Source organism: Mesoplodon mirus (genome assembly GCF_964341445.2).
Source record: "Mesoplodon mirus genome assembly, chromosome: 4".
Classification (NCBI taxonomy): Eukaryota; Metazoa; Chordata; class Mammalia; order Artiodactyla; family Ziphiidae; genus Mesoplodon; species Mesoplodon mirus.
The window spans coordinates 151,469,139-151,483,436 of record NC_138979.1 but is presented as its reverse complement, the minus strand read 5'-3'; the positions used below and the strand labels follow the sequence as shown (position 1 = coordinate 151,483,436).

The window sequence follows — 14,298 nt, the reverse complement described above, 5'->3', positions numbered from 1 at the left end:
TGAGCCATGATGATTATCATTCACTATTTCCTTCCATAGGTCAGAAAAAAACACCGGCCAGATATTGAGTATAGAGAAGAAAACCCATGAAACTAAAAAGGTAATTCTGAAATTCACTCTGAAATAAGCCAAATTACTGATAAGGCTGTTTGTGGCACATCTGGATAAAAGATCTGAAAGGTTGACTTTTTTTCACATGAATTGAATAGTGAGTGACCAATTATTTTGGCATTCTGTGCATGTTAGCCTTCACAGAGTACAAGAAGAGTTCTAACTAGTTATTTTGATCAGGGGGATAGAAATACTCTAGTTAAGTTTGGGGTTTTTTTAAATAAATTAATTTAATTTATTTTTGGCAGCGTTGGGTCTTCGTTGCTGCACGGGGGCTTTCTCTAGTTGCAGCGAGGGCTACTCGTTGCAGTGCACGTGCTTCTCATTGCGGTGGCTTCTCTTGTGGAGCACCGGCTCTAGGTGTGCAGGCTTCAGTAGTTGTGGCACGAGGGCTCAGTAGTTATGGCACGAGGGCTCAGTAGTTGTGGCTCGCGGGTTCTAGAGCGCAGGCTTAGCAGTTGTGGCACACGGGCTTAGTTGCTCTGTGGCATGTGGGATCTTCCCGGACCAGGGATCGCACCCATGTCCCCTGCATTGGCAAGCAGATTCTTAACCACTGCGCCACCAGGGAAGTCCTCTAGTTAAGTTTTTATACCACAAATGGCTATTCCACACGGAACCTCTGCATTGTAATTTATATATAAGGATATTTTATTGGTTTGAGCATGCATGCCTGTAGCTGCATTACTCTTACCTGTGACTGATCACAGATGTGGTCCAGAGACTCACTTGTAGCTATACTGACTGGACCTTCCTGTGATCTGAAGGTACAGATGTCAGAGTAGGGATTTGGGAATAAAAGGTTTGAGTACAAGTGTACAAATGACTGCATCTGCTTTTGTGTCGCCCTGTGTTCCCTATCTCCCAGGAGTATGGAATTGGAAGGCCTGTTTTTTATGGCAACAAGTATAGCTGTGAAAAGTGTAGGAAAGGCTTAATCTCTGCCCCATAATTGCACTGTCATAAATATCAAGATAAGGCCAGAAGTCCTATTTGAGTCTAGCCACGAAAGAAATTCTGAGGAAAGTGCGTCTTGTCTTGCTAACATGCAGAAACTGCTGGACACCACTACCGTTGCTATTACGATAGTTTGGAATTTACAGAGACAATTTTAAGTTTGGGAGTTTCCCAACCTAGGAGCCACCATCCTCCCCTCACGTAGGTTTTCCTTAATTGTTCGTGGTGTCTGTGCCCAGCTTTGCTGAGGATTTTCTGTGAATGTATAGTGTGCTCATGTACATATATACATATACTTGCTTTTTTCCCTAAGTTCAGGAACTTAGCCTCCAGTGAGCTCAAGCTTCAGGGAAAAAAAGAAAGGTATGTACTTCTCCAAGGGATTGGGAGCTCCAGAATTCAGGGTTAAGGGCAGAATTGCCTGTCAGGACAAGTGTTGCAAAAGGTTATGTACTTTTCTCTTAAATTAGAAAGATGTGATTTAATAAACTTTTTAAATTCTGCAAAGTGTGAAATATTAAATACCCTTTGTACAGCGTACCTTAACAAGACGTTTTATTTAGGAACAAACTTTAGTTTTAGGACTTTTAAGACGCTATCAAGTTTAAATTGGTCCCAAGATTTGGAAAGCACGTTCTTTCATAGTGCTATTTACTGTCATTAGGCTGTGCTTAAGAAAAGAACAGGGTTGCTGATGTTAAGGGAAGAAAATCAGTGTCTTAATAAACACAGAACTTTTGAAACACCCAGCTTTAGCAGGCACCATCTGCACAAGCATTTCCACATAAAGATCACTTAGTAATTTGGAAAACCATACAGATTATTAACAATTTATAGGTTAATACAGAAAAGACAAGTAGTGACAATAGCAAGAGACGATGAAAACAAGTACACTTCTGTCAAGTTCATAGATGGCATCACACTCAGAATTGCCCTTTAGATGGAATTATCTCAGTGAAATGGAATTCGAGCTCGAGATGTTTGTGTTTCTCTTTGCTGGAGATGGGCTCTCCTAGGCGTGTCTCGTAAAGTCTGGCCAACACTCAGGAGAACAGAACAGCTGGCGGTGCTGACTCGGCAGTGTCAATCAGTGTGATCTGTATGGTTTTAGGAAATTAATGTACTATACCACGTTTCTCTTAAAAGGTTTGGATAAATAAACATGAGCCAATATAACATTTATTTTGTATTAACAGTACATATATTAATTCAGGTTGAAACCTTTTTTCTACAGAGTACTATTTAATATTTGCATCTGATCCACAATAATACAGTACTAATTTTAATGAGAAATACAAATTGGAACTTCTGCTTTCATAATAGCTCATCCACTTAACATTTTTACAAAGAACTACTATAAATATGTAACATTATGCAGGCTTTTTTCTGCACCTGTTCACAAATCAGAAGGAATATACTTTTAAGCTATTTAGCAACCGAATGCTATCAAACTGCCCCTGTATTTATATGACCATCTCCCCACACCAGACAAAATGAATCTTTCTCTTTAGTCTCCATGCACTCACGATGCTGCATTACTGTGGTTCTTTGCCTTAACCCCTGTCCAAGTTTCAGTTGCTGCGGCTCCCTAGGTTGACCTCTTCGAGGGCAGGGAGCCTGTCCCCTTTATCAGTGTTTGGCATGTGTCATACCCAACACATGTTGAATAAATTGAATTTAATCTAAATTTAAGTAGTTTCTTTCTGTTAAATTTTTGTAACTAAGTAAGGATTACAAAAAAAAACTTTTCAAAAATGTGCCATAAAATGTACTATATATTGAAATTTTGAATTCTGTATGAGAAACTTCATGTTTGTGAAGCAATAAAACATCATAGGAATTTGAAACTAAGAAACGCTAGACCTTAAATGAGGATGTTTAAAAATGCAGAAAGGGCAGGCAGAAAAGTCCACCCCTAATGTACTGAGTATCAGGTGAAATTAGAAAGCAGACTTCACACATTTGAATAAAGTTGACATTAAAGGGGTATTTTCAAACAATGGGATTCTAAAGCCTAATTATGTTAATTCTGTTGTAAATCCCCCCAAATTAATTATTAACTATAAAAAATAAGGCAACTTGGAGTTAGAAACTTATGGATGGAGTTAACTCTGGATTTTTTGCAGAAGCCAGATTCGACTGGTGCCCTCTCATGATCCATTATTTCTAAAAGCCTTTAGCTGGAAGGCTATTCACACATATTGGTGAAATAACGTAATCTCTCAGAAATAAATCAGAGTTTTTAAGACTTCATTAAATAGTAGACCAGTTAAGATCACAAACTTCGTGCTGTCAAATGGATTACCTTCAAAGAAAATTATGTTGACAGCTTTTCTGAAGAACTCCATTTGTGCCAAATGCTTATTGTTCCTTGAGGTGGAGGAGGTGGCAGGGAACATGATTCCTCTTTGAAGGTTCTTCTGTTTTCTGCTACCTTTACTTAAATATGACCAGGGACTATTTTTATATCCTATAAAGTACTTTGAGAAAATGTTAAGTGAATAGTGCTACACAAAATAGAGGAGGATTTTTGTATTCGCTTGTTGTAAAGCAAACTGAGTAATACTTGAATCTTAAAAGGGGGAAGATAATGTGCTGAAGAAGTTATCCGATAAACCAACCAGCCTTGTAAAATTATGAGTTCAAAGAGAAACTGAATCCCAGCCACTAAATAAATGTTCACTAAAAGCAGCATTTATACCACAGCAAATCTAAAGGAAAGTTAATGTGGTGTTATTAAATTGCCTTTTAAGTGATATTTTAATATTGTCAAATGGATGTGAATTGAATAAGAACCTATTTATATTCATTTAATGTCTTGCATATAAGGTCAAATTGCTTAAAATAAATACCATTAAAATAAAAAAAATATTTTATGAGAAACTTCTAAGTCATCTGATTCCTAATTATTTCTATAACAACAAAACAATTTAGACCACCTTACAATTCATAGTAGTAGGATTTGGCCATTGTAGCAGATATAATCAGATTGAGACCAATTAATTTCTGGAATCCTTTTTCAAACTGGATCCTACTTATTTAATTCACCAGATATTCTCAATAGAAAAGACTAAGGAGAAACCACTTAAGAATGAATGCAAATAGAGTACACATTTCATCACAAAAACAATCAATTATAATACATTCTAACCAAATATGTACCACCACAGTGGAAAAAAAATAGAAACCTAGGACTACTTAGATAAAATGTTACTTTCTTAGAAGAATTTCATTACACATATTTACCTCACATGTTTTTAAAACTCCCAAATATACCTACACATTTCAGAATATTTTCAATAACTGGTAAATGCTATACTTTTTGCTCATTCATGAGAAATTACTAAAAATTTACAATGAAAGTATATGGCTTGAGCCATCCTTGCAGTAAATGAAGGCAGGATTCTTCGAAACACTGTTAAACGCACCAACTTTAACCAGTCTTTTTAAATTGCTCACTTTTAAATGTGTAGTTGCTGGTAGCTGTCCAAGTCCATTAGCACCACATATAGTGAATTAAAAAGAGTTTTTAGGGAGAATGACTTAGCAGTCTTTTTTAAAAAAATGTTTAAAAATTATACAACGAAATGAAATTGATTTCTTGGGTCATGTTTTGAAAGATTCACTTTTCATCTTGTGAAACAAGGATTTTGGTAGTTTCCCTCTTCCTCCCCCCCCCCCCAGGTTATAAGCATGAAGGTAGGAAAATCTGGGGGAATACAGGGAATACATTTACACTTCAGCAAATAATCTTGCTAATAATATCCATTATCTGGTTCAGTTCCAAAGTCAGATTAGGTTCTTCTGCCAGAGGTCTCAGTATGTACTTACAGGAAGAAACAAAGATTCTATGGGACAAATTAGCACATACTTTCTGTATGCAATCCATAAATAATGCAGGAAGTCACCAGATCATTTGAAATCATCTAATGTACATTCTTTTCTCCAAGAGTGTATAAATACCTTACAACTCAAGCAAAAGCTCTTCATCTACTTTCAGAGTGACACTGTCACTCAGTTTAGACAGTGGAGGACTGTACAATAGGAATCCTGACCTGTGAGGTAGGGAAGTGTGTTGCAGTATTAGGGCCATTTCACGCAAGGAAAGGTTGAAACAATTACTTATGTTTTCAAAAAATATGACAATCATTGAGATCGATGATTTAAATAACCGAATAAAATGCAAACAAGCCCTTATTGTTATATTAAGTTCATTTTTTTTCTTTTGTAAGGGACTAGCTGGACTAAAAGTACTGATGAAAAAGTTTATTTTCAATATCCGTGTAAAATTTTTACTGGTGTCTCTTAACACAGGCACAATGAAAGATGTATTTGGCTCATTCTTAGCCAAGCATGAATATTTTCACTAAATTATTATTCCTATGACTTTTACTGCCAGGTTTGCTTTGAGTCCATTCTCCCCTTTGAGGAGAGATTGATGAATACAGTCTCCAGAGATTTAATCTTGCAAGATGAATCGTGTGTTATATGTGATAATTTATTACTTGGGAAGTTTGTCTTCTCCTGGATGGAAAATAATCCACTTTTTGTTGTTTTAATTTTTAAAAATTCTTTATTTTTTGGTTGAGTTGGGTCTTTGTTGCTGCGTGTGGGGTTTCTCTAGTTGCGGCGAGCAAGGGCTACTCTTTGTTGCAGTGCACGGGCTTCTCATTGCGGTGGCTTCTCTTGTTGCGGAACACGGGCTCTAGCCCACGCAGGCTTCAGTAGTTGTGGCACGCGGGCTCGGTACTTGTGGCTCATGGGCTCTAGAGCACAGGCTCAGTAGTTGTGGTACACTGGCTTAGTTGCTCTGTGGCACGTGGGATCTTACCTGGACCAGGACTCGAACCCATGTCCCCATTGGCAGGCGGATTCTTAACCACTGCGCCACCAGGGAAGCCTTGCTGTTTTTGTTTTTGTTTTTAGCTTTTCAGCAGATGATCCCATGCGCAAGTGGATTTTTTTTTTTTTTTTTTTTGCGGTACGCGGGCCTCTCACTGTTGTGGCCTCTCCCGTTTCAGAGCACAGGCTCCGGACGCGCAGGCTCAGCAGCCATGGCTCACTGGCCCAGCCGCTCCGCGGCATGTGGGATTTTCCCGGACCGGGGCACGAACCCGTGTCCCCTGCATTGGCAGGCGGACTCTCAACCACTGCGCCACCAGGGAAGCCCGCATGCGCAAGTGGATTTTTATACAGGTCTGCTTGGGGCAGAAGAAAGATGGAGATGGAAAATCACTCCCTGTTTCCACACCTTTGCACTTGGTAATTATTTGCCTGTTTGAAGTAATTTGTGAATGGCTTTTGTAAGGAACTTGAGCAAGACTAGAAAACCACTCATGTTTAATCAAACTATTATTTTTTTGGTTTGCAGTATTTTTCTTTTTTTTTTGGCGGTACGCAGGCCTCTCACTGTCGTGGCCTCTCCTGTTGCGGAGCAAAGGCTCCGGACGTGCAGGCTCAGTGGCCATGGCTCACGGGCCCAGTCACTCCATGGCACGTGGGACCCTCCCGGACCGGGGCATGAACCCGCGTCCCCTGCTTTGGCAGGCAGACCCTCAACCACTGTGCCACCAGGGAAGCCCTGCAGTATTTTTTTGAGGTAAGACTACTACCTAGGAGTATAACAGCTATAAGTCACACATTCACAAAAAATAGCTCACCTTATTCACCATTTTATACAACATAAAAGTGCACTGTAAAAAAAAAGTTGTTGAAAACAGAATGTGATGTTAACCTATACACAGTGTTGAACTTTTAAAAGGAAACCAGGCTTTGTGACATCAGAGGACATTAAAGAGCTTATGGCATACTGCAAGTGCTCAATAAATACATCTTGCTTCTCCCAGGCAGTCTAATCTCCACAAACCATTTTAGCAATTTCCTGGATATTACTTTTCATTGCAATCTGTACTGACTTCCTCCAATCCAGAAGTGGCTACATTTCAGTGATAAGGGAGGGTTTTATAACTTAATTCTTTAGCACTTCTGGGTTGGAATTGTACCTTTAAATTCTACAGATGTTAAATCTCTCATTTGTTGCTGAATAAGAAATGCCACAAATATGTAAAATAATTTACCATTAAGCATTTTCTCCCTCCCATGATGTGGAAATTAAGTCACTGTAGAAGATTGCTTTTTGCATTATCATCAGAGGCCATTTCATTAACCAGCTGTTGTATAGATAACTGGATAGCATTCTTGACAAGAGAAGAAGCTGTTTCTATTAAGAGTGTTTCATATTGTTCTGAAGTTCTACTCTCAAAACCACTATCATTAGCAAAAACTCCCACTTGCTCATTTTCGATTGAAATTAAGAATTGCTTAGGGACATTTTTAGATTTCTTAACATCAAATTCACTGATTTCAGTGTCTGTGATAATAATAGCAATTGGCTCCATTCTTTTGCTTTCTTCTGGTTTGGGTTTTTCTGCAGTGATTTCATTTACTTGAAAATCTGATTCCTGGCTCAGTTCAGTATCTTTCGGCTTACTCTCCTCAGCGACAGTCTCTTTACTTTCACGGTCTCTCCAGTCTGGTCCACTTTCTAGGATACTGTTTCTGGCTTCTTCCAGAATTTGTTGATCTGGGACTGAAGGTGAGGGAGCAACATCAGAAACCACTGGGAGCTCGTGTTCTGTGTCTGAAGTTTCCAGTGGGCTTGCTTGCTGAGGTTGAATGCTTTGTTTTTCCTCAAGCGTTTCAATATCTTTTTCAAGGATTAGAGTTCCTGTTTGAATAGCAGAATGCCCTGTATCTAACTCAAGTTCTACTGAAATCACTTTCTCTCCAGGAGAAGTTATGCTGTTGTTCACATTTGATTCACAGACCTCATCACTCCCTTTCTGTGAGACATCTTCCCTTACGTCCTGCTTCAACTTGGTCTTTGCTGCCTGGTCATCTGATTGGGTGAGAGTTTTTGTATCCAAACTTCCAGTCTCTTGTTGGACTTTGATACTGCAGTCTGAGCCTTCTATAATTTTGGAGTGATTACTTCTTTTCTCCCCTTTTGAGAATTTTATACAGGGAATCTTGAGTCTGGATTTTGCCTTTTTTTTAGAATTATCATCCTCAGCACTGATTTCAGGTTGCACTTTGGCCTCAAAGGGCTTTTGCTGCTTTGAAGAATCTGACCTTTTGCTGCGCGTTACAAGGCGTTTGATGGAGGCCCAGGCCCCCCTGGGGGGCTCTGGCTGATCAGAAGCCCCTGCTTCTGGGGGACACTTCCTTGCTGCATCAGCAGCTTCAGAGCCAGCTTTGGGCTTCATTGCTTTGGCTGCTTTCTTTCTTCTCTTGAAGCAAAGCGTCGATGCTTTTTCCTCCTGCCTCTCATTCTGAGGACTAACTTCTGCTGATCTCTTCTCATCCTTGCTTTCTACTTGTATTTCAGGAACTGTGATCTCCATTTTTATATTACACTCTTTCTTTCTCTAGAAAACTATATCCTCTCTTCCTTAGCAGCCTTTTATGACAAAAAAGTAGGCAAAAATATCACACTAAGTAAAATTTCTTCCCGATGTAATCACTCCTTTCGTCTTACTCCATACAGTTGTTTTAGGTGGTTTTTCCAGTTATAAAAATGCCTTGTTTCTCTATTACTTGTAATTTCTCTCTTTAATTTCTTCATGAAAGCCCTTTTACTGGATAGATTTTTGTTTTATTTAAGGGTCAACCTGATAAGAGAAAAGAGAGTGGTATTTTATTTCACTATCAGCCTACTGTTTTCTATAGAGACTATTTCAGTTGAATGCATATGGTTCTACTGGGCATGTTTCCCATATAATAACTTACTAAAATGACTGGAGAATAAAAATTGGGGTTTACTTTTGCCCTATCCAAAAGATTTCAGTGTGAATTTATTTTGCTGTCTTTTGTTTGTTAAAACTTCATTTTGGATTACTCTGCAAATCTGATATTATTTTATCAGTTCTGGAGTTGTGCTGTCTTTACGAATTGCTTATGACTCTGAATTGCAAGTTAACAAAAACCACCACCACTACCATGAACAACAAAAAACAATGAAGGGCAGGGTGTAATTTTTATTATTGCAATAAAGAGCTCTGAAGTTGCAAAGGATCTTAGAGATTATTTGAGATTATTCAAGTCGAGCCAGATGAAGAAACTGAGCTTCAGAGTGGGCAGCTGGCCTGCTAAAAGCCACACAGTTAGATGAGGTCATAGCCAGAGTTAGAACTGAAGACTTTGACTCTCTAATGTTCTTTCCATTATACCATAAGGTTTCTGTTCTAAAAATGTATGTTCCATGAAGGAGGTGCTACTTTTCATACATGCTCTTGGGAAATTTTTAACATTACTGTCATTCTCCACTCTTAAATCTGTTTGTGTAATTTTGACTTTTTTTTCTAAGTATCTGCAGTTCAGACATTTTCCATAACGAGCACATAGCTGAAGGTCAGAGTGAATGGTAATAATAGTTGACATTTATTGAGCAACTCCTGTCTATCAGGAAGTGCTAATAAGCACTTTTACCTACATCTCTAATCTTCCCACAACATTACAGAGTAGGTGGTGGTATCACCATCTACAGATGAAGAAACTGAGGCCTAGAGAGGTTAAGTAACTTGCTCTAGATTATACAGCTAATCGATAACAGAGCTCAGATTCAACCCAAGATTGCCTGTTTCTAAAGCCCGTCCTCTGGAACTGGGTTTTAAGAGTTTCATCAGAAAAATGAATTGTTTGGAGATGGTAATCTGCACTAGACTCGCTAGTCAAAAAATTTAAAAATTGCTTAAATGGTTGTGTTACCATAATGGAGCCCATCAACTGATAACTGAACCAAGACTAGACTGAGTTCTTGCTATTTTAAAATTTAAGCTTTTGCAATTCTTTATATTTTATTTTCTTGGTTCTGGAACTAATTTGAAAGCCAGAAATAAGTTGATAAGATATGCAATTGGCAAACTGATTAGTTACATGTAAATATAAAGGTATATTTTAAATCAATCCACAGAATGGTATGAGGGTACCAATGAATAGAGACGTGAGGTGATCACCTAACAAAAATCCTATGAATTTTAGTTGATGGATGTCCTAAAATAAGCAAAGGGACTCTATCTTTGTACTGTTTTTTATTTTATTTTTTGTAAATCCTTCACTGTTGAAGGTTTATTTGGGTAGCTCTTGATTCTGTGAACCACAGAAGGAATTGGAACTCTGAGAATCAGTTCATGATCTAAGTAAGTATCCTCTTAGGTTGAGTGTTACATACTCCATGCCCCTGAGAGAAAGGCAAAGTCATCCTAGAACAATGATGGAACTAAAATATGAACATTTTACAGTGTCCCTCCTCATATGTTTCCATAAGCACAAGAACCACAGCTGATTATAGCTCCTTAAGTCTCGTCACCTCTTGTGGGTTCTCAGTGCCTGAGAGTTTTTATTAACCAGAGGCTGTATAGCTAATAGAAATATTGAAATCGGATCATGTTTAGGAATGTATCATTTGAAACTAACCTGGATTGCCCAAAGACAAACTGCTTGAGAAGCTCACTTAAATGTATATTATGATGCAGAAATAAATACCCAAACAAAACCTAACTGAAATGGGGAAAATGCAGCCTGTAGGTACTAAAACTTTGCAGGACGTTAGACTGCAAATGATTCACCCTTAACCTGCACAAATAGTTTTATCGCCTGGGCAATCTTAAAGTCCCTGTTTTAATTTCCTGATAGAATCGCAAGTCTACTGCCACAAAAAATACCCCGTCCCCTTTCCCCGTGAGCAGAGAAGCACGGAGGCAAACAGCAGCCACTCCCTGGGGAAAGCAGTGCATCTCTCCCAGCGCCAGGTGTGGACCACGAAGCTTTCTCCTGGAGGAGGGCGTCTCTCCTTCGGCTTGAATCGCCTTATGGCAGGAGCTAGAGCGCAGCAGAAAGTACTCAAAAAGGAAAGTGCTGGGGCGGGCGTGGAAGACATAACCCAGCTTCAAGCTATCTGCACAATTATAATGGCCATGAACCCGGCACTCTATTTCCCCCCAAAAGGGCAAAGAAGGAAAAAAGCTACCAGCAACACGAGCTGTAACGCGCAGAGGTTAGGTGTGGGCAGAGCTTTTGAGGGTCGCGCTGGCTGGAGATTTCTGCAGACAAACGACCTTCCCGATTCTCACTCCGGCCACCTCGGGCGGCCCGGATTCCCGGTGTCCAGCGGGCACCTCCCGCCCACTTTGCCGCGCGGGCGGTCAGCGGACCGGACACCGGTCCGCACCCTTTACCCGCAACCTACTCGCCCTCTTCACTTACTGCGGGCGCTGGGGTCCCTGGCCGACGCTGTCGCCGAGGTCGCGGGGGCGCTCGCTGGGCTGGGCGCACGGGTAGGCGGGAAGCCACGGTCGTACCCGGAGCAAGCAGCCCTCTGCAGAGACCGCAGCCCCGCGGCGCCCCCTCCCCCAGAGGGCGGGGACTGACAGCCGGCTGCACCAATGCGCGCGGAGGGTGCGGGCGCGGGACGGGGCCGGGCTAGGGGCGGTGGGCGCGGGGGAGGGGGGAGGGGGTGATCGGGAGGTCTTTCCGAGAGCAGTTCGCCCAGCCACGGGCGCTCCCAGACTGGCGCGAATCCCCGGCGCGCGACCACATCGGGGGCCACCGAGAGAGGGCTGGCAGATGGGGAGGGGACCAGGGTCATAAGCCTCCCATTTTCTCAGACGCAAAGTAGCAAAATCCAATTTTAAATTATAGGCACTCCCATTATAAATCGCCCCACTGAATATTTAAGTCACAGCAGATATCACATTTTAAAAGTAGGATTGAAAACTGTGCAGAGTGAATCTCGTTTGGCGAGAAAATTACATGAACTGAGAGAGAAAAACCTCATTACACCCAAACCCACTACTGGAAAAGTTTTGGTTATCAAAGGGTTCATTGCCAAATCCTCTTAGAGGCCCAAGACACAGACCCGTGTCTTCCTAAGTATCTAGAAGGCAGGTAGGGATGATGCAACCTGTGTGCCATCGAGGTCAGAACACAGGAACCCAGCCCCATCCATCCTTTATACCTTATATATATTTCCAAGAATAAGTAGCTTACAAGTTATCCATGTTTCCCTTCAGGATATTCCTAGGTGCCTGCTTAAGCTTGTTCCTCTCAAGTGGGGCGTGGAGAACAGGAGACAGCTTTCCTCACAATTCCAGTCCTGATCAGAGCAAAGGGCACAGGCAATATCTACCCTCCTGCCTGACTAGGTAGGCTGTGTATTTTCACACATTTTGAGTCTTAAAACAAGTTCCTAGCCTTGGTGAAAAGCACCATAAGCATTTATTTGTACACATAATCCATTGTGTACAATGCATTAACACTAATGAAAGGTGTTACAATGAGAGTGGGCTTAATATTACCTACAACGGCATTCCTGGGGGCTCCAGAGGTGAGGTCCTGTGGGATGCACAATTCCTGCCTTCTCTGGCCCCTCCCAGGCAGATGAAGAATCCATTAAGATGGAGGGAAGAACTACTGAGAAGTAGTTGTACTTAACTCTTTTCTTCAATAGGATCATGATCTTTGAGAGTAAACCTCAGTTACCCATTTTTGGATGTTTTTCCAGGAATATATTTTACCTCTGTAAGTTTCTATAGCTTCCACTGAAACTTATTAAGCAAAGAACTATTATTAGGACACAACAGCAAAGCTGAACCTAAGCTGTCAAGATCTTAGAGACAAGAGCTGTAAAACAGGAAAATCCATAAGCATCTAATTTAGTTATAATTAATAATTCAATTTATCTTTGTTCATTCATTGAATACCAGTCTGTGAAGATGTTTTATATCCCCAGATGAGTTACTAACCCTGCTTACTGTCAGTTTTGAACTTTAAACAAGCCAAAAGAAATCCATGCCACTCATAACCAACTGAAATGCAATTACTTATTGAGATCCAAGTTTTCTCAAATCTAGCAGATCTGGGAGCTTGCAACAATTTCAGGCAAAAATAAGATGAGCTTATGTAGATGAAGACAGGGTAGAATAGCTGTCTTATTAGGAAGTAACTGGAAATGAAATCAGCGATAGGTTAAAAGCAATAAAGGCCATTGTAAGATCTTATCCCACTTGTTCTTCTTAAAAAAAAACCCAACTACTGAAAGGGAACTGAAGAGTGGTTTGAGGTAAGAGGTGAATTGATTTTGTATTTGAAGGGCAGATTTCTGTAAGGTGTATTACATATAACTCATCTCCAACCTCCAACACACACACTCACAGAGTACAGAACTATAAATAAAATACTGCGCTGTCGTTTTTCTTTAGAATATAACTAGAACCCGATGCCATATCTGAGTTTGAAAAAAATGTATCCAGTATCTCATACATGAAAGAAACCTGTCATCCTTGAACTCACTTAAGTGACAGTTAGTAAGTTATTACCCATGTCATTGTCTGCTACTCAGTTAGTAGCTTTTCATTATATAATGAGAAACAGGCTCTAAATATATCTCCAATCTGATGAGAAATTATCCTACCTACAGCTTATCTTGTTAACATCACCAGATACAGCGTGCCAATAAAATCACTTGCTTATTTATCTGATCTCTACTGATCATACTGTTTCTCCCATCCTGGTCCCTATTCACCCACAGGCTGGGCCTGTAGCTACCAAACCATGAAACAACGGTTAAGTGTCCATCAGGACTGTTTAAATACTCCACAGCCACAAGAAACAAGATGAATCCCAAACTGCTGATGGAGCAAGACCTCCAAGGTATATTGCCAAGTGGAAAAAGCAAACTGTACCATTTGAATTTTTACTGAAGGCATATTTTACTTCTAGGAAAATTCTTGCATTAGTCCATTCACTCCAAGCAACACCTGGTAGAAACGATTTGGCTTATTTATTGTATTAGGGCTGTTTATAAATTTTTGCCTTATAAACCTCCACTTACCCTCTCCCACCAACTGTGTTCACTACTTCTATCAATATTAAAGATTTAAACCCACACAGCAGGGACTTCCCTGGTGGTCCAGTGGTTAAGACTCCGGGCTTCCAATGCAGGGGGTGCAGTCGGGGAACTAAGATCCCACATGCTGTGGGGTGCGGCCAAAAAATTTTTTTAATTAAATAAATAAATAAACCCACATGGCTTTTGGTGATATGAGGAAGCCTAAATTCCTTAAGGTGATCTTTAAGTCACCACATCTGACAATAGACTGCTTTCTTCCCCTGTTTACAAATTGAATTTCCAGCAAGTCCCATCTATATGAGGTTTTATAGGACATTTTAAAA

The 14,298-nt window shown here is 40.3% G+C and overlaps 1 protein-coding gene across 1 annotated transcript; it reads right to left on the bottom strand.

Annotated features, from left to right (window-relative positions):
* Positions 1–1,847: 1,847 nt before the first annotated feature.
* Positions 1,848–11,416, bottom strand: AKAP5 (A-kinase anchoring protein 5). Its single transcript, XM_082617657.1, has 2 exons — positions 11,332–11,416; positions 1,848–8,738 (listed from the first exon to the last, which is right to left on the bottom strand). Exon 2 carries the CDS (start codon positions 8,469–8,471, stop codon positions 7,185–7,187), a length of 1,287 nt encoding a protein of 428 aa, XP_082473783.1. The 5' UTR covers positions 8,472–8,738; positions 11,332–11,416; the 3' UTR covers positions 1,848–7,184.
* Positions 11,417–14,298: the final 2,882 nt, after the last annotated feature.